Here is a 25,926-nt window from a genome sequence, read left to right as displayed (position 1 = left end):
ACATCTTGTCTCTCCTGGTCTAGAATGTTATTAGTGCACAAATATTAGCTGAGTAGTAAAAGATGCAGTCCCAATATAAAACTGTCTAAATGATGAATAGCATCTGCTACAGTTATTTCTGAGAAGCAAGGCACTGTGTTCTGTATCATGTTATGAGACATTTTTGCAGTCTCAATACAAAAACATGTAAATGATGAATGTCAATTATTTCTATTATTTCTGAGATGCGTAATTGAAGCATGGCACTGTGTTCTGTAATGTGTTGTGTAAGACTTTCTTCAATGCATCAGTGATTTTCTTGAAAGTTATCATTGTATATTTGTTAATATATAATCCTGCACACAATCTCTTTTAAGTTTGTAACTGATATCATTTTAATGTCTTCTTCATGTATAATGTCAGTTTTTACGACATTTTTGAACTTAAATTCCTAGTTCAACTAAGTTCAACAGAATATCAGGACAACATGACAACTTGATAAACTGAGAGCACATTTACTTAATGAAAATAATGTGCAATATAATTTTATTGCCTATTTCTTCATTAATCAGAGGGCAGGTACAGTACAGATATGCATTACTTGTCAAAACACCATGAAATAATATAACATATATTTCCTTTACAGTTTCTGTACAACCAGGTAGCTCCAATGTGCATATCCTGTACTTGTTCCCCTGCCCCCACTCTTACACCTCGTATTAACAATGGCAAAATTATATCTTTGAAACACAAGTATTTATATAAAAACTTATTGTTCATTAAATATACAATCATCAAATCATTTAAACAAAATGTGTAACAAAAATGAAGCTACCTTCTGATGTTCATACATCTAGAATATTTCTGTTATTTGCTAGCACCTTTAGCTTAGAAACAAAATTTCTCCACACACACCCTTCATTTACAAGCAACTAATTCCCTTTTCTTATGTCTCTTGGTTAGGTTTTCTGAACCCATAGTATTGTGTAACACCACTGCACACCTTGTTACTTGTTTGTCAGCAGTTTTTTGGATGGAATAAAATGGAGAAGATTGCAGACACAGAAGATATATGATGCAAATAGTCAGCAGGTAAGTGAATATCTACTGCCTTAATATTTAAACATAAATCTCACTTTCCATTTAAGTGACATGTTTCATAATAAAAATTCAGCTATAACAAGACACAACTACCAAATGTATCTTCTTATCTGACCAATTCTCATTTGTTACAAACTGAAATATCAACACTGCCAATGGACAAAGTAAAGTTATAAATAGTGTTATCTATGGTACAGTTAACATATTTCACTTTCATTTGCTTAGTAGCTGTTTTGATACTGAACTCCACTGATCAGAAATGTAGTTCACATTGAATAATGACTGTGGAGAAAGTACATCAGCGACATAGCTAGGATATTTTCCTTAATCAAAATACTTCTCTGCTGACTTTATAAACAGTACACTCATGCAGAAACAAGAGTTAACTGCTGTCTACAATAGCAAATCTGCTTCACAACTTATTTAAGTTTGGCTTTTTTTTTTGGGGGGGGGGGGGGGGCACTCAACTGCTTAATTAAGTCATACCTGTAAAAAGAATGGAATATATCTTACAAAGTTCACAACTTCAAATATTTTTTTCTTATTTCACTTTGTATGTATTGTAGAATAAAATATTAGATATACATATGGAAGTTTTTCCCACTTTATAATATTAAGCAAGATCATGAAACAATGACATGTTCAAAAGGACAAAATTTGCTAACCCGCAATGATTGGAGTCCTTTGTAGAAAACAACAGAATAGCAGCACAATTTTACTCAGCCACAGTGTAAGAAATTGACAGATAATTGATTAGGCCATGTATGAAGCATAATAACTTAAACCATGTAAGGACTGGCAGGGTGTACATCTTTTCTGAACAGAAACAATAATGTAAGGCAGTAACAAAGTGGCAGGTGGCTGCTTTGTGTGTGGAAAAAAATTACATATATCAGTTTTAGCATAAGCAATCACTGTACAGTGCAAATGGCATTAAAACAGTCAACTCACCAAACTTCAAACAATTTAAATATCTAACAGATAAGTAACAAAACAACTTTTGTAATTTGTACACCAAATTCAGAATGATATGTATCAAAATTGTTTGAAATAAGTCATAAAATAAAAGGATAGCTGCTCTGAAGGAGTCCTTTTCAGGTTTCACATCATCTCTCCACAGACACAAATATATAAATCTCCTTCATCAACAAACTTCCATAAAATTGAAAAACATCTTTGCTCATAATATATTTGAAAAATCTTTAAAAACTGAAGTTCATCAGCTATATATTTCTTTTACAAGTAGAGTTCTCAGAATGAACCAATCAAAGTAATAGGTTTAAAATAAGTAATTTACACTCCTGAGGCCAGAAATTTGATTGGTTCATTTTATGCTCAGTTTTTATTATATCATTTCTAAACATCTAAGTTAACACAATGTGATATATAAAGTTTGTGTTACTGTGACAAGATGACAAGACACATGCTGACAACAGATGGTTCCTACTTCTTGTGTATTTTCTATTTATAGAATACCACAGTAAGCTGGCACAGAACCTAATATTCTGTACCAATGAACCTTAAGAAACAAATATGGACGACATATATCACACCAATAAAAAAGAATTTTTGAAGCCACCTTCAATAGCCTCAGTCTGTAGTCTTTGGAAGTGGATAGATTAGAAACAATAGATTTACAATACAGCTCATATTTAGTCTACAGTAGTGAATAGATACACATGACTTTTTTTGCAATGAGTAATTGCAAGAAGGAAAAGAAGGAAGTCACAAGATAGTACACAACAGTACAAAAGGTCATATAAACACCATGACCATTTGTTAATATAGGTTGCTACTAGCTTACATTTGGTCAATCTATTCCAAATTCTAAACAAAATCAGGTATAAAGTAATAACATCGATATCCTACAACAATAACGGTTAACAGCCCAAGGAAAATAAAAACACTTGTATGACCTCAGAGGTAACTTAATTTTTGGTATTTCCAAGAAACGTCCTTTGCAATGGTGGAAACACAGAGAAAAGCAGACTGAGAAGATCTTTCATAGGAAGAAATCAGTGAAAAGTAACAATATTAAGCAGAATTTTAAAATGATGAACTCTGCTATTATATTTTTAGCTTTTATGATCATAATTTAAATTTAAAAGAGTACACAATACATCTGTTTTCACACTGAAATAAAAAAGAACCGAAACTCATTCGACATTTCAAACCATATTTGGTTGTGCCAAGATGGCAATAGGAACTTTCACTTTATTCTTGGTCCTCTTGACAAGCAGAGAATGAAAGTCGAGAGTTCGGGTTGTGCCGCACACAGCTGCCCATGTCCTGCCCAGAATTTGATGAGGAACCCTGCTTTGACGGGTGGGTACATGGGGTGCATAGGTACGGCATTGTCTTGATCACACACACCTACATATGAACATATGTTTGCTGACCATCAGCACATGAGCATGGGTCAAATTTAATGGCATTTCCAAAAAAGTTCAACCGATGAATGAGGACATTACACGCAAACAAACGACTATATATTGCATTTACATATCAGATAATACTAGAATTGATAGGAACTTCTTTGATGGAAGACATTTTCCACTATTACACTTTCCTTTCACTCTCTTCATGGAAGAAATACGTTACATAATGTAATGATCTCTGAGGAACAGCAAGAAGTACCAAAAGGGAGTCCATAAATTTAGTTTGCTACAGTTAAAAAATTATACTTCTTGAGATCAGGCAATAACTTGGTCAAATATTCTTTGGAAATTTATAAATGATTACTACTGATCTCATTATGGACAAAATGAGTAAAACACTTCTCAATGTAAAACTTTACATATTTTGATAAATTTTTGTGATAGAAATGTTAAACAAATTGTTCTGTATTGGCTGTGATGAAGATTAAATACCACAAATAGAACATTATTTATTATTTTTGTAAAAAATTAGCATGGTAATATCTGACTCATCCTATCATCTATGACACAGAAGACCTTACTTTTTAAAAACATTATTTGACCCCATCAAGCCTCATATAGTGTGATAGTGGCCCATCCCCATGGTGCTGTGGCCAGTTTGCAACATTGTCCCAATATAATTCACTCTTAACTTACACTATGTTACAGACACTTTGACAGTGCCAAGTCAATAGATTCTATTACACCAGCAGATACAAATGAATTTGTAAAACTGGGTAGTTTACACACGCTTAAAGAGTCTGCAGTTATGCGATTAGCTGTCCAGTTTCTTGCTCTTCTTCTACTGAATGACTTCGACCATTATTTACACTGTTTTTACAGCTACTTTCAGAATACATATTCACTGATGTAGAGAATGACACCACACTGCCACCAATCGAGAGCAGTCAATATGTCATGCGCCATGGCATGACAGTTCAGAAAGGTCATTCCGTCTTGACAGCAGGAGCAGAGTAATTCGCTGTAGGTCCTCCTACACCCACACCTGTGACGAGCGACAGTGGGCCATGCGGGTGCGGGTGTGGGTGAGGGTGAGGGTGAGGGTGGGCGTGCGCGTGGGCGTTGATGCTCAGGGCGCCTGTGGCAGCCAGGGGCCCAGCCAGGTGGCCAAACACGGTGGTACTGCCAGTGCTGCCATTCCCGGAGCCCGCTCCGCCGGCACTGCCGCTGCTAGGGGTGTTGCTGCCGGGTGGCCCGCCCATCGCCGCACTCGGGGGGTTGATCCTCTTCTCCTTCTGGCGCCTGCAACAACGCAGGGGGTGGTAGCGAAATAACCCTGTTCCCGGGCTAGTTAGGTTGTGTTATGGAGCAAATCAATGGGCTAATTTTGAAATTAGATTGTAATAAGAACTGTTTGTTGGCACTAAAACATCAAATGGTCTATTTTTTCTGGAGGAGTGGATCATTTCAGGGGGGTGAAGTATTCCACACAAGAGCAATAAACAAAATACCGAGTGGCTCTGTTGCAAAAATTGCCCCAAATATCAGCCCATGATGTTATATCTACATGCGACACAATCAGTGGAGATTGTAACTGATATATATAATGAATTAATGGAGTTCCAAAACTGTAAACAATGAGCACAGACGTATATTATATAATGTAAATAATTGTGTTTTTTTTACATAAAATTATAATTGCTATAGCTGACAAACAGATTCAAGGGAAGAAGTTAATAACAGTTCAGCATTTAATAACTTTCGGAACTAGGTAATATCTTCTACAACAAAATTATTGTGAACTGTGGTACCAATTTCCAGTCAGATGCAGTATCTCCACCTGGATTTGATAGCAAAATGTTCACTAACAAACATTCAGAAACTTCAATCATTTTCTTTGTCTAGAATTTCCTCCTTTTGAAGTACACCTTTATTTGTTTTAAGGCCATTTTTCCATTGTTCTCTGAGTTCTTCAGTTCCTCTTACTCACTTTAGTTTCAAGCCCACATACATCCATATTTTGTACTGAGTCCTTAATCATACTTGTTTCTAAAATCTGCATCTGAGCTCTTATATTCTGATAATGGTTTCCAGAGGTCCTTCAACTGTATCCTCAAAGTAGTTGAATGCATGTTTGTGCAAAGTAGAGTAGATCACTTCTCATGACATAAAAAGGGCACTGAGTAGTAGACAGGCATTTAGAAATGAACATTAATTGCTATGCTTTCGAAGCTAGCCCTGAAGATGGACACAATCTGAACATTTAGCAGTTTAATATCCCTTCTACAGACCTGTCTACTGTTCAGCACTGTTATGCCTGCAAGTAGAGATGCTGCCTCCTATACATAATTCTATTCCATCTCAGATTTACGTTTGATGGATATTTGTTTAGGTAAGTTTATTTTTATTTCAGCTCTGGTACTAAAAATGGAACATAATTCTACACCTATTATTTGTGATCTTTCATTATTTTAGTACTTTTTTTTTTGTTTCATCTTCAGCTTTTACTGATTCTCTCAAAAATCTTTGTTTTGTCTCACTTCTAGCTACTCAACTTACAGATAACTGAAATGCATTTGCATATGTGTAGTTGCATTTTGGTCATCTGTAAATAGTCATAACAGTTGTCCCATGGAATTCACAGTGCAAGTTGTTCTCATATGTTTTTTTCAATCACATTCAAGTATTTCATTGTGAATCAAAATTCCCTTTATGATGACACTGCTGGTACAGTGAAAATATGTTTGAAATTTCTTTAAAAAACATGATATTTCCTGGTATTTTACATTCTGCCTAACAGCACCATATGAATCCACATCACATACATTTCTGCAAGAGACTGCATCTGCTCTTTGAAAATCACACATATTTCCTGTAAATGACTAAAACAAACTCACAGAAGCAACAATTTATTAATATGTCAAGAAAATTACTCCTACACCACAACAACAGTAGTTTGTGTGCCCCATACCTGTTACAGAACCATACTCGCACCACCTCCTTTTCCATGACCAGACTTTCAGCAAGCACAGCAATTTCTTCACTTGTTGGCTTTGGATTCTGTAGGAAAGCCTTCTCAAGTGCTACACGGACACTTGTCTCAATAGATGTGCGCTTCTTGCGACGACGGCCTACAGCCTCTGGTGTTGTCAGAGGGTTGCTTAAGGAGCCGGGGTTGCTTGCTGAGCTGTCTGCATCCTCTAACCACTTTTGTAACAGTGGCTTCAATTTGCACATGTTCTTGAATGACAGATTTAGAGCTTCAAACCTGAAACACAACAATAACTCTCAAGAATAAGACTTTCTCAAATATATTACACTGCTGGGTCCAAATTAATGATATCAATATAATAGAGGGAAACATTCCATGCGGGAAAAATATATTTAAAAACAAAGATGATGTGACTTACCGTACGAAAGCGCTGGCAGGTCGTAGAAACACAAACAGACACATACATACACACAAAATTCAAGCTTTCGCAACAAACTGTTGCCTCATCAGGAAAGAGGGAAGGAGAGGGAAAGACGAAAGGAAGTGGGTTTTAAGGGAGAGGGTAAGGAGTCATTCCAATCCCGGGAGCGGAAAGACTTACCTTAGGGGGAAAAAAGGACGGGTATACACTCGCACACACACACATATCCATCCACACATATACAGACACAAGCAGACATATTTAAAGACCAGCGCTTTCGTATGGTAAGTCACATCATCTTTGTTTTTAAATATATTACACTGTTGGTTATACTTGGACTAAATTGGATAGATATCAATTTACTATGTCAGAAGTGGGAAAGGGTTCATGTACTGTTAATGATCAATTAACTGGAAAATCTGACACACTATTCCTGAGAGCAGCTTAAGACTGCATTACTTTAGCATATGTGGGAATAAAAAATACTTATGAACTTTCAGGATGCTAGAGTAATTGCAGGGCAACAACTTGTGTTAATCAATACAATAGAAAACCAGCCAAAGCTGCCAATTTCACTTTTATTTACTTGATAACTAGTTTTGATTCAGGACCCATTTTCAAATCATCCAGATAGTCAAAATGGCATTTCCCAAAATATAAGAACCGTGCCAAGGTATACCTATTAAGAAAGTGTTAGTGAACAGTTACAGAAAATACAGATAACTCTGCTGTATAACTGTTCATTTGCACAAGTTTGTTATCTTGATATGGTTCTTATATTTTGGAAAATACAGTTTTGACTATCTGGATGATTTTAAACTGGGTCCCAAATGGAATCTAGTCATCAAATAAGTAAAAGTGAAATTTGCAACTTTGGCCATTTCTTTCATTGTGATGATTAAAAAATACTGCTACAGAAATTATGATTAAGAAGGGTAAATGTAAAACATCACAGAAGATTTTGTATCTTTTAATAAAAAATACTTCTGCCTGCAGCACACTCAATGAATATCTGATAAAGAGGCAAATGCATTATTCATTGATACATTAGGTGCAGGAAAGCAGTGAGCAAAAAAATTCTCTGGCATATCAATGGAAGAAAAAAGAAAGAAAAAAAAAAAAACATTTAATGTTTGTGTCAGTCTTAATTTTTTTGAAAACTACATTTAAATTCATTGATTCATTACACACTTATAGAATTTCAATATTCAAAGTCATAAAGTTGAAATGTGAGGATTATAAATGGAGCTGTGACTCAGAATCAGACAAAAGTAGCAAGATGTTGCTATGCTTATAAAGGCCCCATGATACTGAGTGGATTTTACTGAAATAACATCCAAGGTTGTTTCCTGAGACTGAACCCAGAAACTCTCTGTCATTAGTCAGCAATGATATAATCAAATGTGAGTTACAGACAATTTTAGATGAAACTGTAGATTTGGCAGTGCTCTCTCATAATACCAGAAGAGTTGTAAAATACATTATAAGTTTTCTCATGCAACTTGCAGAAAATTTTAACAACTAACCTGGAGATTGTGGTTTGTGAGAAGTCATTCCCATATAGTTTCCCCATAGCAAGTCCAACATCACCTTGAGTGAATCCCAATTTTATGCGTCGCTGCTTAAAAGTTTTTGCAAACTGTTCCAATTCTTCCAGGTCAGTTGTCTCATCTGGGCCTGGTGGTTGTGGTTCTGGAGTCCTCATCACTGTTGCACCAGCCTTGTGATGTTGGTGATGGTGATTGTGGTGGTGGTGGTGGTTATGATGGTTGTGGGGAGATGGTCCATGAGCATGACTGTGTTGCTGTGATGCCTGTTGCTTCTGCAACTGCTGCAGCTGTTGTGCTGCTTGCGCCACTGCATGCTGCACCTGTGAACACATTCATTTTATGTTTCTGTGCAACAGCATGAACATTATACAATTCTTGTACACACAGCATCATCACAACAGTAATGTAATTTCTGAGATATTCTGGATATAAAACATAAAAAAAGTGCCAAAGAAACTGGTATAGGCATACATACTCAAATGCACAGATATGTAAACAGGCAGAATACAGCACGAGTGATGGGACACAGCACTTCTGAGATAGGGATGAAGTGAAGATTTTTCCCATATGACAATTTCATGAATATATCGTGAATATAAGGAATCCGATAAAACATCAAATCTCCAACATCGCTACGGCCAGAAAAAGAGCCTACAAGAAGGGGACCAACAATGACTGAAGAGAATCGTTCAGCATGACAGATGTGCAACCCTTCTGCAGATTGTTGCAGATTTCAATACTGGGCCAGCAACAAGTGTCAGTGTGTGAACCATTCAACGAAACGTCATTGATATGGGCTTTTGGAGCTGAAGGCCCACTCGTGTACCCTCGATAACTGCACTGCACAAAGCTTTATGCCTCGCATGGGCTCATCAACCTCAATGTTGGACTGTTGATGACGGGAAACATGTTGCCTGGTCGGCCGTGTCTCGTTTCAAATTGTATCGAGTGGATGAACGTGTGGGTGCAGTTGGAGTGATATGGGACCCCTGACATGTCTAGATATGACTCTGAAAGGTGACACATATGTAAGCATCCTGTTTGATAACCTGCATCTATTCATGTCCATTGTACATTCCAATGATCTTGGGCAATTCATGTAGGACAATGCGACACCACACAAGTCCAGAATTGCTACGGAGTGGCTCCAGGAATGCTCTGCTGAGTTTAAATACTTCAGTTGGCCACCCGAACTCCCCAGACATGAACATTATTGAGCACATCTGGGATCCCTTGCAATATGCTGTTCAGAAGAGAATTCCACACCCTCCTACTCTTATGGATTTACGGACAGCCCTGCAGGATTTCTGGTCTCAGTTCCATGCAGCACTACTTCAGACATTAGTTGAGTCTGTGCCATGTAGTGTTGCGGCACTTCTGCATGCTTGTGGGGGCCCTGCTCGATATTAGACAGGTGTACCACCTTCTTTGGCTCTTCAATGTATTTTTTAGTGTATGCACAAAACCCTTTTTTTCATTCTTTAACAGCTACTCAGCTAGGACATTTTTTGCTGGGAAAACTTGGGCTACCAATATATGAAAATAAAAACTTACTTTCCTTTTGTGTGTACCTGACGAATACATAATTTCAGTTGCTTTTTATGTGCAAGCTTATTTTATTCCTTGTTGTGATAGCATTTTTCCTTGGCCTTCCTGTTCACTAATGATTTCTCTTACTAATGTTGTCTATGTTTTTCCTCCTTTCTCTAACAGTGAGAGTAATTTCTCTTTCGTAATGCTTTGAACTGTCAGTGGGTATGAGAAGACATATCCATTCTTTCGAATATGCTAGGAAATACATGGCACACATGCAACTGCTCGTTGTGCTTTTCTGTGATCACTGTGAATATCTCTCACATGGTGAGAATGTATTTCCAGAAATAAGTATTACTTTGTTAACCCTGGGACATAATAGCCAAGGAAACTTTGCCAGGCTATATTTTTATATTAAGAAAGTGCCAAAATAATTTATAAATTTCCACATAGAAATATTTTATTTTGTGCAGAGGTGATTCAACTGACATTTATATTGAAAAATTAACTATTGCAACTGGGCTGAGAAACAATGAACAGAAGAAAACTGCACTTGTCAGTATTCTGTATCTTTGACAAGTTATGTCATTTCTTATTTACTTTTGCTGCTCCTCAGTTTCCTCTCCCTCATCAACTCATTTCCAGTTCCTATATTTATTAAGTGGCCTTGTATTTTAAATTCAGGTATCCAAATTCCAGTACTACCTAAAAAAACATATAAACGTGCAAAAAGCTATCCTAGCCTTCTGCACTATTAGTTCCTTCCTCAGGAAAGAGGGAGTGACAGGTTAGGGAAGGTTAGGACAGGACATGTCAGTCAGAATACATTATGAAAAGTATCACAGGATAAGTGTAGTCAAAGATTTGTTCCTTCCTCTAGGAGGAAAAGCCATACCTCACCCTTTCTAACCTTCCCCAACCCATCCCTCTCTTTTTCTGAGACAGAAACTTATAGTAGAAAGTCTGTCACTTTAACTTTTAATATGTGTATTGGCAGGACTGGAATTTGGTACCCCAAAGGTACTTAAAGTATGGCCAACCATTCTGTCTCAGTAATTTTATGTAGCGAGTATACCTCTTGATACAGTTAAATGAGCTTGTCTTTTCCTGTTACATTAAATTTCATACTTCAGTTTTCCTTGTTTCAGGTTTATTTTCTGTGATATTCATGATACTGACTGATTCTAATTTCTTGTATTTTAATGCTCTTGTTACCCATAGATGTGGATCCAAACACTTGTTTCTTCTCGTTTACTAGATTTTTGTATTTTGCATTTTATAATGTAAGAAAATGATCTGAAATCACTATGGAAAACTACAAAGTTGAATCATGTTGAGGAACACATTTCACATTACTGGTGGTAAATCTTTTGAGGTAAAGGGTCATGATCCACAAAACTCTTCTGTTCTTAATGTTTCATTCAGAACTGCACTGGATGTCTCAGTGACGTTGCTCCTATGTTGAGTCTTGCCAATGGAGAAGCAACACCTCTGAAGATGTCTGGCACAGTTCCGGACAAAATGTTAGGAACAGAAGAATTTCAAGGACCACAACCGTATACCTTGAATGGTTTACCAGCAGCAATGTCATCCAGTTGTAAAAGCCCTCATTCTATGAACATTTCACATTGGATAATTATTATGATGTACTACAACACATAATTGCTTAATGCTCACTTTTAACCCTCTGTCACAAAGTATAAAATAAACATGCCATGCTAAGATAAATAAATCAGATAAGCATCAGGGCTTTTCTTGCTGAAGCAAAAGTCAGTGCAGGAGGAGAGACTGCAAAATGGTGGGTGCTGTAATCAGACAAGTGACAGCAGATACAAAAAAAGAGCATTTGTGTATCATCTTATTCAATGAGAGGAATATTATCAGTAAAACTTTGCATGGATCATAATTGTTTTGTTTTCTGAATATGCAGAAAACTGTTTAAAAAAGAGAGATTGCTGGATTCCCCAAGCACTAAAAAATTAAATACAAAAAACTGCAGCCTTCTGTCATGAATGAATTCTTTCTCTAAAAATGTGAGGTTCTTTCTGAGATTGCACTATAGCCTACTCATGCATCCTGAAATTCTGCAGATGTTTGACATGCGGCTAATGATATGCAGGAATTACTACGGTTTCAAAAAACCAAATGTTTCACAGGGAAGGAAACAATGCATTCAAGCAGGTAGTCAAGGAAAGGGCGAGTTACCTGCGCTGTCTGCGTAGGTACTCCGCGCCCAGACAGATTTTGATGAGTAAACCCTTGTTGTAACAGATCCTGTAAACATCAGAGGCATATAGCCAAGAACAGAAACTTACTGTTGTTGGCAGTTGCTACAGAGAGAATATGGCATTGAAATAGAAAGGGAAGACAGGTTGTAACAGGAATTTTATGTATGATATGCAAAAACATTTTAAAAGAAAATCCTGTCTCACAGATGACAGTGACAGAGTATTGTAACTTTGAGAAAGTGGGGAGAAAACAGAATGGAGCAAAGCTGTTGAAAATTATTGATATCTGTATATCATTTTCTTAACATTTCAAAAACCTGTGAAATCATTAATTTTTCCAAGACACGCCCATCACATTCTGCAATGTAAGTCCACGTTTAGTGCATTAGCAAAGTGTAATTTTTCTTCTAGTTTGATAACAGATTGCATTTACTACAAGGAACATGCACCTGTGCAAATTCTCTCTTTTCTTAGTAGTCGTACTTTGAAAAATGAAAATTAAATTTTATCTTCTGTCATTATAATACGCACAATCAATTTCAGTAGTTACTGGTTCTGCCAAGAATAACCACAGCACACAGGACTGATGGAACTGACACTACTATACACATTTCTATAAAGTATGCACTTTATTATAAAATATTTAAGATAGTAAGTGGTTTTGCAGTTCACTAACTCAGATGATAGGACCTTCACAGTTTTTTATGTAAAAGAATTATGGCAAAATAATTAAAACTGAGCATGCATTAGAGTATATATGTTCGTTTATAAGAAAATTTTTAACGCAGTTTCTCATTTCTGTGGAACATGATGACATATTTTCACTATGCACTTCATTCTGTGTAATTTACCTCATCTATATTTAGTACAGAGCAGCATGATAAATGAACAAAAATTGTAGGTAACATATCCATTGCAGACTAGGAAATCGTTCCGACTTGATGCATCTTGATTGGCCTATTTCCCAGCCATTTTCATAATTGCAGAATGTTTGGAATCCAATCTCATTAGCATCAGAAACTGAATTAATGAGTCTGTTGTTGAAATTATCAAATTTAGACTATGTTAGAAAACTATACAGCTGACTTGGGTCCAGGGGATACTGTGTTGGCAACATATTTGGCAAAAATCACTCACCCGACTTTGCAGAAAGAAATGTGCCTGGCTTCCAGGAGCTGGAGCAGTGGGTGAAGAAGTGGCTCCAGGCTGGAAAAGCACAAACTGCTGCAGAACTTGCTGTGTACTGGAGCCCAGTCCAAGAGAGCCTGATGCTGCTGCTGCAGCAGCCAGCTGATTCTGCAAGAACAGCTGCTGTCCCTGGCTCATCAGCTGAAACAGTTAACACAAATCAGCAATTTAACATTTGATAATTAATTACTGTTTGAAACACCTATCTTGGATGTGGCCTTGTAATATTTATTTCATCTTGGATGCATCCTTTTAATATTCATTTCATGTAAATGTACACGTTATTTAAAGCCTTACTCTCTATTTTCAAAATTTTTTATCTGTAGATGTTAGGATGGGACAGCGTCTCTTCATTAATATCAAATTTTTAATGCACCATAAAAATAAAAATTAGAATTTTTTTGCAATAAATAATTACCAGTAGTGTCAATTATTTACATTATCCTGTTCAACATGGAAAAGGATTGGAATGGGTGGATTTTGCAGTTCTCAACAAGAGAACAAAATAAGTACAACTGACTGATGGAACAAGTAAACACAATAAATTAGCATGCAATGGAGATGCTGAGTGGTGCATATAAGTATGAACAAGGACTCCATTATAGTATCTAATCATATAAAGATATGACCATTTCAATATTTGTGTCCCAGCCCCCCCCCCCCCCCCCCCCCCCTCTCTCTCTCTCTCTCTCTCTCTCTCTCTCTCTCTCTCTTTTCCTCTCTTCTTGTGTTGTTGGAGAGAATGCCTCTTCCCTGCAAGATAATGGAGAAATGGTTTTATGTGTCTGTGAAGGAGCACTGTAAAATGACTCAGGAAAAAGAACATTGTCTCTCAGAAACAATGCTCTGGATCCCTGCGGTCACAAAAATAAAAGAAAACTTTATTAAAAAGATCATTGTAAAACTTTTGTTGAGACTGAGAGAAGTATGGAGTGGTCTCACTGAGTGATGTGGTACCAAATACCGACTGGAGAATTCAAAAGTCAAGGCATCTAAAAACAACAATCTATAGTTATGTTCAATAAGCTTAGTCACACAACTGAGAAACCAAATGAAAATTTTCTGTCTGCTGTTTTGCTAAAGAAAGTATTGTTGCCAAGGTGAAATGGTTGCCTCCACTCATCACGATATTCGTTCAGTTGACAACTGTAGAGTCAGCTACAAACTTTTGGTGTACTCTTGTAAGACGTTGATAGATAAAATTAAATAAAGTGAGACTCCTAGCCATGGCACTTGTTACTATTCAGAAGTGGAGCCATTCCTTTGGAGCATTTCCACACCTATTTTTTTACCATTTGTGTCCACCCAATCTGCTGTTTGGTTTGTGTGGAAAATAGGGTTAGAGAAGACTGGGAAAAATATGAGACAAGGGAAAAAAATCCTTAATGAATGCTGGTTGGCCTACCAATATTCAGCTGTATAGTCACCTAACTCAGCCTTTGAATACAGAGTCATGTTTTGTTTTTGTTTTTTCCAAGGAATATCCTCATTTCTTTTGGTGAAACATGTTTCCACGTGTATCTCACTGGATGTTTTGTTACTGAAATCACCTTTGGTACTTTTTTGCAGCACACAAAATTTCATGAATAATGCCTGGGGAATGGAGCTTGAAACGTTCAAGTTCCACTGTTAGTCTAGCATTCTGAGGAAGTGTGAGTCACTATTGTCAAACAGCGAATGGGAGCTTGATAATATCACCATAAACCCTCCATTTACAGGCGACAGAATGCAATTTACTGCCACTTCCTTCATCGTCATTACCTACAGACTCACATAAGTGGATAAAGGAATAATGCCTTTTTCTTCAATTTCAACAGTTAACTTTCTTTTATTCTCAGTATCCTGCCATAAGTACTCGGCAACATCACTGGCACTTGCACATTCTCTGCATGTGTAGTTTTTTCACTTACAAGAACAACTAAATTGAATATATTAATTTCATGTACATAAAATGAACTCTTTAAATATATTTAAATCTTATAATCAATGATTTAACTTTGTGAAATAAAATAATGGGTTGGTGAGCTGACAGCCTGGAATTTGGATGACTAACCAATGGTACCATCGCGGCAATGAGATTTTAAGAATACCTCATACTATACGCTCGCACAATACACTACATGCAATTTCAAAGGGAAATACTGACCTTTTGAATTCAGTAATGTGTGGCAAGTGATTGACTTCAAATTAAATATTTGTTCAGAAATGATCTGCCCTTCCTAAAACCACCTTGATATTCAAAATTTCTCTCCAGTATTGTTCCTACTCTGTTCAATATAATCTCCAAAAACATGTCATTTGCAACTAGTTGCAAAGAAATTCATCTGTAGTTGTTAAACATCTTGCTTATCTTTCTTATGTTATGGGTGAATTGAGGCCACCTTCCACTCTCCTGGCAGTTTTTCTGTTTTCCAAGTTTTCTTTTAGTTCATTTTTTTATTTTTGGTAGAGACCATTTCAAAGGTTCTGCTGTAATAGAGTACTTTCCATTAACTTTAGAAGACTTAAATAACTTCTTTGATAGCTGAGAGTACATGTTCTTCTAGATTTTCAAGAGTGTTTGAGTATCTGCATTTATGGATTAGTTCTGGAGAATTAAGAAGCTGATCAAAATATTTTACAAGTATTTTGAAATTTTCACCATTACGTAAGCCAAATCGGTAAGGTTCGTCCCAGACCCAGCTGTTAGATTTACATTGGAAATATATCTACCTAACTCTTCAAACCTCACATTCTCCTCCAAAGATATAATGGGAAAGAGTCTCTTTAGCAGTTCATTTATGGAACTAAATTTTCTCATACATTCACTTGTTTCATCACCGTGTAGCCCAGTGGTAGCCGAACTATTTTACCTTAACTTGCCAATAGTGTTGAAGAGTTTTGGAAACAGAGGAACGAAGGAAATAGTCTAGCTCTGTAATGAGACATAAGATGAAAGGGAATGCTCTGATGACTTTTTTGCAATGATGATGACACCAATCGCGAAAAAGAGAAATACCAAAAAAATGTGAAGAGTATACGTCAGTCCAATTCTCAAGCAAATAAAATACTGCTGAGATGATGTTTGGGGGTCACTCAACTGCGCAGTCATCAGTGCCCGTACAAAGTCCCAATTTTTACACAGTCCAATTTTTTTACACAGTACAATGTAGCCACAGTCGCAAATGATGATGATGATATGATGAGGAAAACACAAACACCCAGTCCCCAGGCAGAGAAGAACCCCACCCCAACCGGGAATCGAACCTGGGAGGGTTCTACCCCATAGGTAGCAACGCTAACCACTAGACCACGAGCTGCGGACATATATACTGCTGAGAGTGCTGAATAAACCGCTACAGGGCAAATTGGGTATATGGACTGGGGAGGAACAATTTCGAATTTTGAAGAGGAAAAGGAACAAGAGATGCAATTGATCTGTTAAAAATTGCAGGGAAAATATATATGAGAAAGATAGAGAAATTTGTCCTGTGCCGACCGGTTTGGGAAATTCTTTCGACAGAGTTCAATGGAACGATGGATATTTTGAAGAAGAAAGGAGAAAAGTGGGAGGAAGACGACTGGTACAGAATTTATATTTACACCAGGTAAGACTAAGGATTCGAAAAGAAACGTTGGAAGCAAGCAGCGTTGCAAGGGGTGTTAGACATGATTGTTGCCTCCCCCCTTTCTTGTTTAACTTATACGTGGAAGAGATTATTGCGACAGGCTTGGATGGAAAAAAAGAGGCGTATGTGTTGATGGGAAAAGAATGTAATTATAAGGTTTGATAATTACATGGTATTAGTGGCATAAAATGAAAGAAACTGTAAATAAGTACTAAAATATCTGAATGAAGCTTGTGTGGGCTATAGGATAGGCGTCAATACAGCAAAAACAAGGAGTTTGGTGGACATCACGGAAGGAGACTAGCAAATATTAAGATAGGATGAGTTCTTACTAGCTAAGAAAGAGCATTTACGTATGTTGGGAGTAGTTCACTGAAGAGATGTCATCAGGAGGTGAAAACTCGCATAGCTATAGCGAAGGAGACGTTCAATAGAAAAACGAGATAATTATGTAGCAAACTAGATAAAGGTCTGAGGAAAAGACTTGACAAGTGTTTCATTTAGAATAATGCAATTTATGGAATTAGATTAGGAAATGAGACACTTAAAGTAGTTTTGCTATTCGGGGAGCAAAATAACTGATTATGGTCGAAGTAGAGAGGATATAAAATGTAGACTGGCAATGGCAAGCAAAGCATTTCTGAAGAAGAGAAATTTGTCAACATCGAGTATAGATTTAAGTGCCAGGAAGTCGTTTCTGAAAGTATTTGTTTGGAGTGTAGCCATGTATGGAAGTGAAACATGGAGGATAAATAGTTTGGACAAGAAGAGAATAGAAGCTTTCGAAATGTGGTGCTACAGAAGAATGCTTCAGATTAGATGGGTAAATCACATAACTAATGAGGAAGTACTGAATAGGATTGGGGAGAAGAGAAGTTTGTGGCACAACTTGACTAGAAGAAGGGATCAGTTGGTAGGACATGTTCTGAGGCATCAAGGGATCACCAATTTAGTATTGGAGGGCAGCGAAGAGGGTAAAAATCGTAGAGGGAGACCAAGAGATAAATACACTAAGCAGATTGAGAAGGATGTACGTTGCAGTAGGTACTGGAAGATGAAGAAGCTTGCACAGGATAGAGTAGCACGGAGGGCTGCATCAAACCAGTCTCAGGACTGAAGACCACAACAACAACAATGGGGCAAGAACGTGGACATTAAGGCGAGAGGATGAAAAAAGGCTAGATGCATTCGAGACGTGAATGTGGAGGATAAGCTAGATGAAACGAGTGAGTAACGAAAGACTGTTGGAAATGATTGGTGAAACGAGGAGAATGCTGAAGATTGTGACAGGAAGAACTGGATGGGAAATTTGTCGAGACGGGAATGCTTGCTTTGGAAGCACTAGTTTGTGAGTGAGATTGAGAAGAAGGAGGAGATACAAGACGATAGACGCTATAAAGGCAAGCGGAAATTACGCAGACGTGAAGAGTATAGCGGAAGACAGGAGAGCGTATGGAGAGTTACTATGTGGAAATCTGCCTTTGGTCATAACACTAATGATGCTACTTTATATCTGAGGTAGGTTGCCAATCTTTGCACCATGCTGAAATCTTGTCAAGATGTTACTGGATTTTTTGCAGCTTTTTTCTGATAGTACTTCATTACAGATATCTGCATCATCTGTGAGAAGTCTGAGGTTAACGCTGGTAGTGTCATCAGTTAGTTTACAGTATAACCAGGAACAGTCAGTGTTTCACGACAGAACATGTCTTGTCTGCGACAGCAGACCAGGCGATAAAATGACAGCATCGCGAAAGCTAAAACTGGTACGTCGGTCGAGGTTTGACACTAGAGAGGAAAAGGTTGCCGCTGGAAGTGCCACTTACCTGGTTGAGGGAGAGTAGCGCGGCCTGAACGGAGGCGGAAGCGGACGCCGCCCCCGCCCCTGACGCCGCCCCCGGAACTGCCCCCGGCGTCATCGGTGGCCCCGGCGACCCGCCTCCGGAGCTACGCTGCGACACCACCTCCGTCACCTGTCAAGGACCAAACCTGCCCGTCAACAGTCTCGCATTGATGGGCCGCTGCCCAAGACTGGACGGCGTCTAGGATTTAACGGAGAACGTGACTCCTCTATACCCTAATTGAAATTAGTTGCCATCTGATATTTAAGGTCCGAAGTTACGCCGTTGTCGCAACAAGCACTGTCTATAGCTGGCACAGGGCTCCGCTGCGACAGAAAATTGTTTTAAATTCTCTGCGTTCCGTAAAAGACCTTAAATTCACGTACGGCATCGATTTCTGTACTACCTCTAACAAGGAAACATCACAAACTTGACCTCATATTTTGAGGAGGAAAAAAAAAAAAAACCCACACACACTTGTAAGATAATCAGCCCCAGAAATCGACGCTGGGCAAAAATTTGGGGCATAATTTTGATAGCACGCAGTTGTGACTTTCTGAAAGTACACCTTTTAAATTTTCGCGTGCACAGGTCGTTCGTAGTTCGTTCAGTCCCACTGCAGCTGCCTAACTCCCGAGATCGAAGTGCTGTACAGTGGAGAGGGAAGAGGTTTGTGAAATTCTGTTGCGAAATTCCGTATGGAATACTAACTCCCTCAGATTCTTCCTTTTCGTTTACTATAAAATTAGTGTTAATTTTCTTAACAGAGTTGGGAAAAGTCTTAATCTTGTTTGTGATAAAACTTCAGAAATGGTGTGAATTGATAAATCAAAACTGTGTACTTTGCTTCTAAATCTGTTTGTTAAGAGTACAACTAAAAACCAGTCAAAATTGCAAATTTCACTTTTTTTATTCGCTCGATGACCAGTTTCAGGCCGGGAGAAATTTTCAAATCATCGAAACATAGACAAAATTTGCGAAAATGCAAAAACCATGTCAATAATGTGCAACCAAACAGTTACAGCGCATACGGATTGTTTTTTAACAATTTAAGATGGACAAAATTTTGATAGCTTTGACTCTTTTATCTGTAATTATGCACTTATGTATTCTTTTCATACAACTGAATGTACGTTGTAACCATTTGTTTCAGATGGCTACACAGAGTACACACGCTGGAAGCCAAATAAATAAAAAGAAATTCTTCAGGCCCCATCTATGACACCACGTGATCATGTGGATTCCGGGTAATCATCGTTATACATATCATAGAAGGTGCGCCTTAGTTCCTGCTATGGTGAGAACTACGGCAGCAGTCAACATGACTATTGATAGGAAGTAGGGACCTGTAAATACAGCTGAAGGCATCATCCTTACAACAAGAAGACGAAATTTCAGTCTCCATCTTCTAAAAATAAATAAATAAATAAAATGAATAAAAAAGTAAAAAAAATTTTAAAAATCCGAAATTCACATACCGGAATAGTACAGATATCTACAATGTCTGTAAGCATTTCAGACAACGATTATTAATTTTAATGAGAGCTGGAATTTTTCTTTAAGTAGACGAAATTTTTGTATACAAATACGTTTCATATTTGAGAACTGGTAGACACAATTCTTTGCGCAGCGAAAACGGCAATGCAGTGGGAACCGACTCTCATTGGTGTTATACTGGCGAGAGCAGTCCAGCCCTCTCACCGTCAAATCCCAACTAGTTAAAAGTAGAATTGTAGACAATTGAATCTGGAATAGAAGCCTTTTAGTCTGTTTTAAATTAACTGGCATCCGACAGCGAGCGGGAAGGAATGCTCCCGCCAGAAAAACATCGATGTCAGTTGTATTGTCATTGTGGGATCTGTCTGTTTGCCATTCCGGCTGCGAAATTATTGTTTCCGCCATTTCTCAAGTAGGAAACTTCTCTAATTTCGGAATTTCACCTGTTTTAAGAAAAAAAACGAAAATCTGATCCTAATTAAAACGAAGAGCGGAGTTCTGACATGTTTGGATACACTACTGACACTTCTGTGTTTTCTAAGTGTTTTTAACATCGGACCTTAAACATCAGCTACCAACTAATTTAAATTAGACTATAATTCTGAGTTTATAAACAAACGAGGCGATAATGTAACATGTGAATGAACTGTTGCGTTAGTGCACGAGCAAATACAAATACCTTTGTCGCCTTGGATTTATCGTGTTGACTAGTGGAAGGTGTTTACACAAAAATTAAAAACTATGTTCCCCAGGTTGTGTGAATAACTACACATAAGTTGTGAGGTTAATAAACCATATCGTGGTAGCACCTACCTGACCAGACGAAATATGTCAGCGAAGTCTGCATTAATACCACGGCTAAAGAGACATTCTCGCAACGAGAATCTTTCAGTAAACAACTTAAAATTTGAAAGAAAGAAGAGCCATAAGGCAGCACGACATTCTGACTTTTTTCGGTGCCACTTTGTTTTCCCACACTAGAGTCTCAGCACGAGTAACGAGATTGTCAGCATTCTGGAAGCATTCAAGTTCGGGCTTGAGGACTCGCTTAAAAAAGAACAGCACGGAGCGGAGAGGGGAGCTGTTGTCGTCCCTTAAAACACTTGATAAATCGGATTTGTCGACAGCGAGGGCGCCTGACGATCACGTTCGTCCCCAGGCGCCCTTCGCCCCAGCCACAGCAGCAGATGCGACCTCCGGAACGCAGCACGCGCCCACCCCCTTTCAGCTGTGGGTTACTTGTTCTCATCGTTCAGCTGTGAGACTGTTTAACGACAGGAAATGTGACTAGACACTGCCACAATTCTTTAACAAGAATCATCCAAATTCCGGTCTGTCCAGAACGCTCGAAAGTTTTCGGTGTGGGTATGAACCGCCAAGTTCTGCAAAATAGTTCATATCGGACAAGTATCAAGGAAAGAATAGGAGTTGCTATTATTAGCATCGCTCCTCTTCCAGGGAGTGAAGCAAACTGAGAAAACCAAACTGTGGTGTCAAACTTTTTCTGTAATTCCATCAACAGGCCCTGCTGGGTCCTTCGGTACCGTGTCATGCTCTACCAATGGCGTCGTTGGATGCGATATGGAGTGGCACGTTGTCAGCACTCCGAACTTCCTGCCGATGTCAGTTTTCGTGGTCGGGAGCCGCTACTACTCAGCCAGGTAGCTCGTCAGTTGCCATCACGAGGCTGAGAGCACCCCGTTCCACTCTTCCCACGACGCAAAAATCCCTGGCAGTACCGGGAATCAAACACGGGCCCACCACATGGCAGTCACCCGCACTGACCACTCAGCTACGAAGGTGAACCATACTCTTTCTTTCCCACATCGAATCCTGTGTCTTACTCGCGCTTTAAACTCATCATCATCGTTACTGAGGCACGGAAGAGTAATAAATTACATCTGTAATTGTGCCAGAAGAGGCAGCACATCAATCTATTTAATTGGCAGTATGGAATTATACCACTGTACCGAAAACTTGATAGTGGTTTAGATGCCTCTCTGTTCAGCAACTTCTTACAGTTGTTTGAACAACTCTGACGACTTTACGAACTGTGCGAGACTACCACTAGACTTACTCAAATTCTGATACAAACGAGATGTTCACTTCTTTTTTGCTGTCTGTTTCAATAGTTTCTATAATACGAAATTGTCACGTATGGGATGAATGAACAATGGGTTTTATCGTCCCGTCGATGACGCTCACATTGGAGACGAAACGCAGGCTCAGATTGGAAAAGGAAATCCGCGGTGTCCGTTCAAAGGAACCATACCGACATTTGCCGAAAGTGAAGTAGGGAAATCACAAGAAAACCAAAAGCTGGGTGGCAGGGCGGCGATTTGAACGCAGTCATCTCGATGAAGACTCCAGAGTGTTACCACTGCGCCACCTCGCTCGCATGAATGAATCATGTCGTCCGCCGCTCGTGGTCGTGCGGTAGCGTTCCCACTTCCCGCGCCCGGGTTCCCGGGTTCGATTCCCGGCGGGGTCAGGGATTTTCTCTGCCTCGTGATGACTGGGTGTTTTGTGATGTCCTTAGGTTAGTTAGGTTTAAGTAGTTCTAAGTTCTAGGGGACTGATGACCATAGCTGTTGAGTCTCATAGTGCTCAGAGCCATTTGAACCAATGAATCATGTCGAGGAAATGAGAAACTGGGAGACGTTGGGATATAATCGGGTAGCTAGGGGAACGCTAGATGACAATGAGAATTTTCATTGCTGGGGCTTCAAATCTGTTTCAGTGAAAGATAAACAAAGCGTGAAAAACATATGAACTATGAGGACTTATTTTAGATGGTTTAAATTATACGTAATATAACTCAGCACTGTGCAATATAGGGTTACACTCCATACCTTAGGGTAAAAGCAGGTACTTGTGGGACACAAACGGGCAATGTTATATTCTACATCTGAGGCATGGGACATACAGGTATTCAGGCAAATCATCTTAAATGCAACCTGTCCCGCATGGGTCCACTTCTCACCAGTCATCTGATTTTCTTATTGACAAGTAGGTCTCTTTGTAAAGAAGAAAGGATGTTTCATTTTCATATTCACAAGAGTTATTTGCCCCATTCGTTTTCGGATTCTTCCAACTCTTTTTTACGGTCTATACCGGGAAACCTACGACAATTTTTTTCAGATCTGCCGGGAAGATGCTTTTGTTGTACTGAGTTCTATATTGTAGGAAGCCCGTGATCACGGCGCATTTTCTTCTTGACCTGGTTGATGATGGTCTCCCCTAATGAGGAAACGGCTGATACAGCGAGTGAAGGCTGTGTCTGCACATCAGTCGAGGGACCAGAATGCGGAGCAGCAGAAGTAATGACTGTTGTGTTCTGGAAACCTAGCATTAGTATTTCTGTTTTATCTGATGGTGCAATTTCCTCTTCGCCAAATTCATTCGCATTAAGGGGGAAAATACCCGTATTTTAAATTCAAGATAGGTCGTTTTGCATTGTTGGTATTCTAGTATGTCCATGTTCGAACAATCGAGCTATTCAGTACTAGGTTGCCATTCGTCTCGGATGGCTGTTAAGCCACGTCTTAATTCTCGAACCGTATAAAGCGCTGAATGATCTCATCTCAAATGAAAATATACTCTGCCACAAGGGAGAATTAATCACATTATTAGTGACAAAACTAATCTAAATTGAAGCAAAATTATTGAGACTTCTATATGCAATTATTAAATTGTAGATATAAAAACGTGCGCACGCCAGTGGCGTAACGTTAACGGCATAAATTTGTGACGTTGCACATATAAGTTATATGTAACGAAGCCGTGAGGTAATATCAGGTAGTTTCGGTTTTACCTCATTGCTCCTTATCTTTAAAACTCCTTTCGCATAAGAAAGAATGTGAAGAATCGTTTAAGATGGCATTTATTTATAAAGCCTGTTACAAGTTTTATTTATTGTATTACTAGTTTCAGCTTGTAATACGACGTGTAAGTTCCTTATTGAACACAAAATATCACAAGGTATGATACACAACCACAAAAATCCAACAAATTATTTTGCTCAACAACAACGCGTCTCACAGTACCAAGCGTATGGCGATACCGGAGTTGGCAGCTGTCTTCATGGTCCAACGGTCAAAAAATGTGACCAACTCGGAAAGAGAAATATGAGTGTTCCCGGTTCTACTCCCAAACTCGATTATACGCCAACTTCCTCAACTGAATATGAGGCAGCCTGGGCTGTACCAAATTTTCTTTGTATAACGTTGAAAAGAAGTGGGAAGATACAGAAAAGTTAATTTGCGATCTATCCTTTGCTTGTAATTCATCGTCTAGACATAAACTGAATTTCGCTGTTTTGGCGCAGCTCTGACAGTCTCTTAGAGATTCTCTGCGAAATTGATGGTTTACAGGTTAGTTGGTTTGCAGCCGAATTGCAAACCCAAAAACTTGTAATACCTCTGTGAATACCTTCGTAAAGATTTCCAGCGTTTTATTACGGTATATTGATAATTTTTACTTATGGACCGTCTTGCGGAACTGAATAAAACACAATTTGTGTTTTATTCAGTTACTGTCAGACGGTCCATAAATAAAAGTTATCAATATACCGTAATATTACACGCAACTGAGGAAGACAGGATTACAAATGTTGAAGATTTCCAGCGTTTATTTAATTATTCGTGTTCAGGACTAGTGGACGCTTGTGGAAGACTCACGAGGTTGAGGGCGGCGTGCGCGGGGGCGGCGCGGCTGTCGGCCGACGCCACCGAGTCGTCGTCGTCCTCGTCATCGTCGTCGTCAGCGGGGCGGTGCGCGGGCGGGCTTCCGACGGCCACGCCCACCCTCGCCGCCGGCGCTGCAGCCTCCGAGTCGCTGCTGCTGCCTGTAAACACCACAAACGAATCCTTACGTACCGTCCATCTCTTCCGCTTTACCACTCAATCAGATAACGTTCTTTCCGAAACGGTGTGGCGTGTAACGGTCACCAGACAACCAGAAGCTTGCCGTTCGAACTTTACTGCTAATGAGAAAACTGCTCCTCATATTACAGACACTCTTTGCCAACTTCCTGGCAGATTAAAACTGTGTTCCGGACCGAGACTCGAACTCGGGACCTTTGCCTTTCGCGGGCAAGTGCTGTACCATCTGAGCTACCCAAGCACGACTCACGCCCCGTCTTCACAGCTTAACTTCTGCCAGATGGTAGAGCACTTGCCCGCGAAAGGCAAAGGTCCAGAGTTCGAGTCTCGGTCCGGCATACAGTTTTAATCTGCCAGGAAGTTTCATATCAGCGCACACTCCGCTGCAGAGTGAAAACCTCATTCTGGACTCTTTGCAAAATTAGTTACATTTTCGAGGTACATATACTACACAATTGCTTCAGGTATAACTGAATTCAAGCAACAGAATTGACCTTATTCTAAATATTTTTAACACAGACTACAGGTTTTTTACTACTAGGGTAAGCTTGCTACCGAAGGGCAGGCTCCTTCGATAGGCTGGATCGATTTCTCTGTGGATATTGACAATAGGTGCATTCTAGGAGTCACTAAGCGTACCTCTCGTTACCTAAGATTCGCCATCTTAGTAGTGAGTTTATCCGCAAAGGCACACAGAAACAGTGGAAAAATGTAAGATTTGCACTAT

At 38.9% G+C, this 25,926-nt stretch overlaps 1 protein-coding gene across 1 annotated transcript in view; it reads right to left on the bottom strand.

The window, feature by feature from the left end:
* Positions 1 to 508: 508 nt before the first annotated feature.
* The window catches only part of LOC124803368 (protein disconnected), a 607,629-nt gene continuing 582,211 nt past the window's right edge, over positions 509 to 25,926 (bottom strand). Inside the window, exons 6-11 of the mRNA XM_047264554.1 lie at positions 24,996 to 25,162; positions 18,805 to 18,951; positions 13,320 to 13,511; positions 8,398 to 8,741; positions 6,430 to 6,726; positions 509 to 4,760 (exon numbers count right to left, since the gene is read on the bottom strand). Of these exons, the coding sequence (XP_047120510.1) occupies positions 4,445 to 4,760; positions 6,430 to 6,726; positions 8,398 to 8,741; positions 13,320 to 13,511; positions 18,805 to 18,951; positions 24,996 to 25,162 (1,463 nt within the window). The 3' untranslated portion in view covers positions 509 to 4,444. The remainder of the gene's footprint in view (positions 4,761 to 6,429; positions 6,727 to 8,397; positions 8,742 to 13,319; positions 13,512 to 18,804; positions 18,952 to 24,995; positions 25,163 to 25,926) is intronic.

The sequence above is a fragment of the Schistocerca piceifrons genome, chromosome 6 (genome assembly GCF_021461385.2).
Source record: "Schistocerca piceifrons isolate TAMUIC-IGC-003096 chromosome 6, iqSchPice1.1, whole genome shotgun sequence".
NCBI classification, from domain to species: domain Eukaryota; kingdom Metazoa; phylum Arthropoda; class Insecta; order Orthoptera; family Acrididae; genus Schistocerca; species Schistocerca piceifrons.
This window is presented reverse-complemented; position numbering and strand designations above follow the sequence as displayed.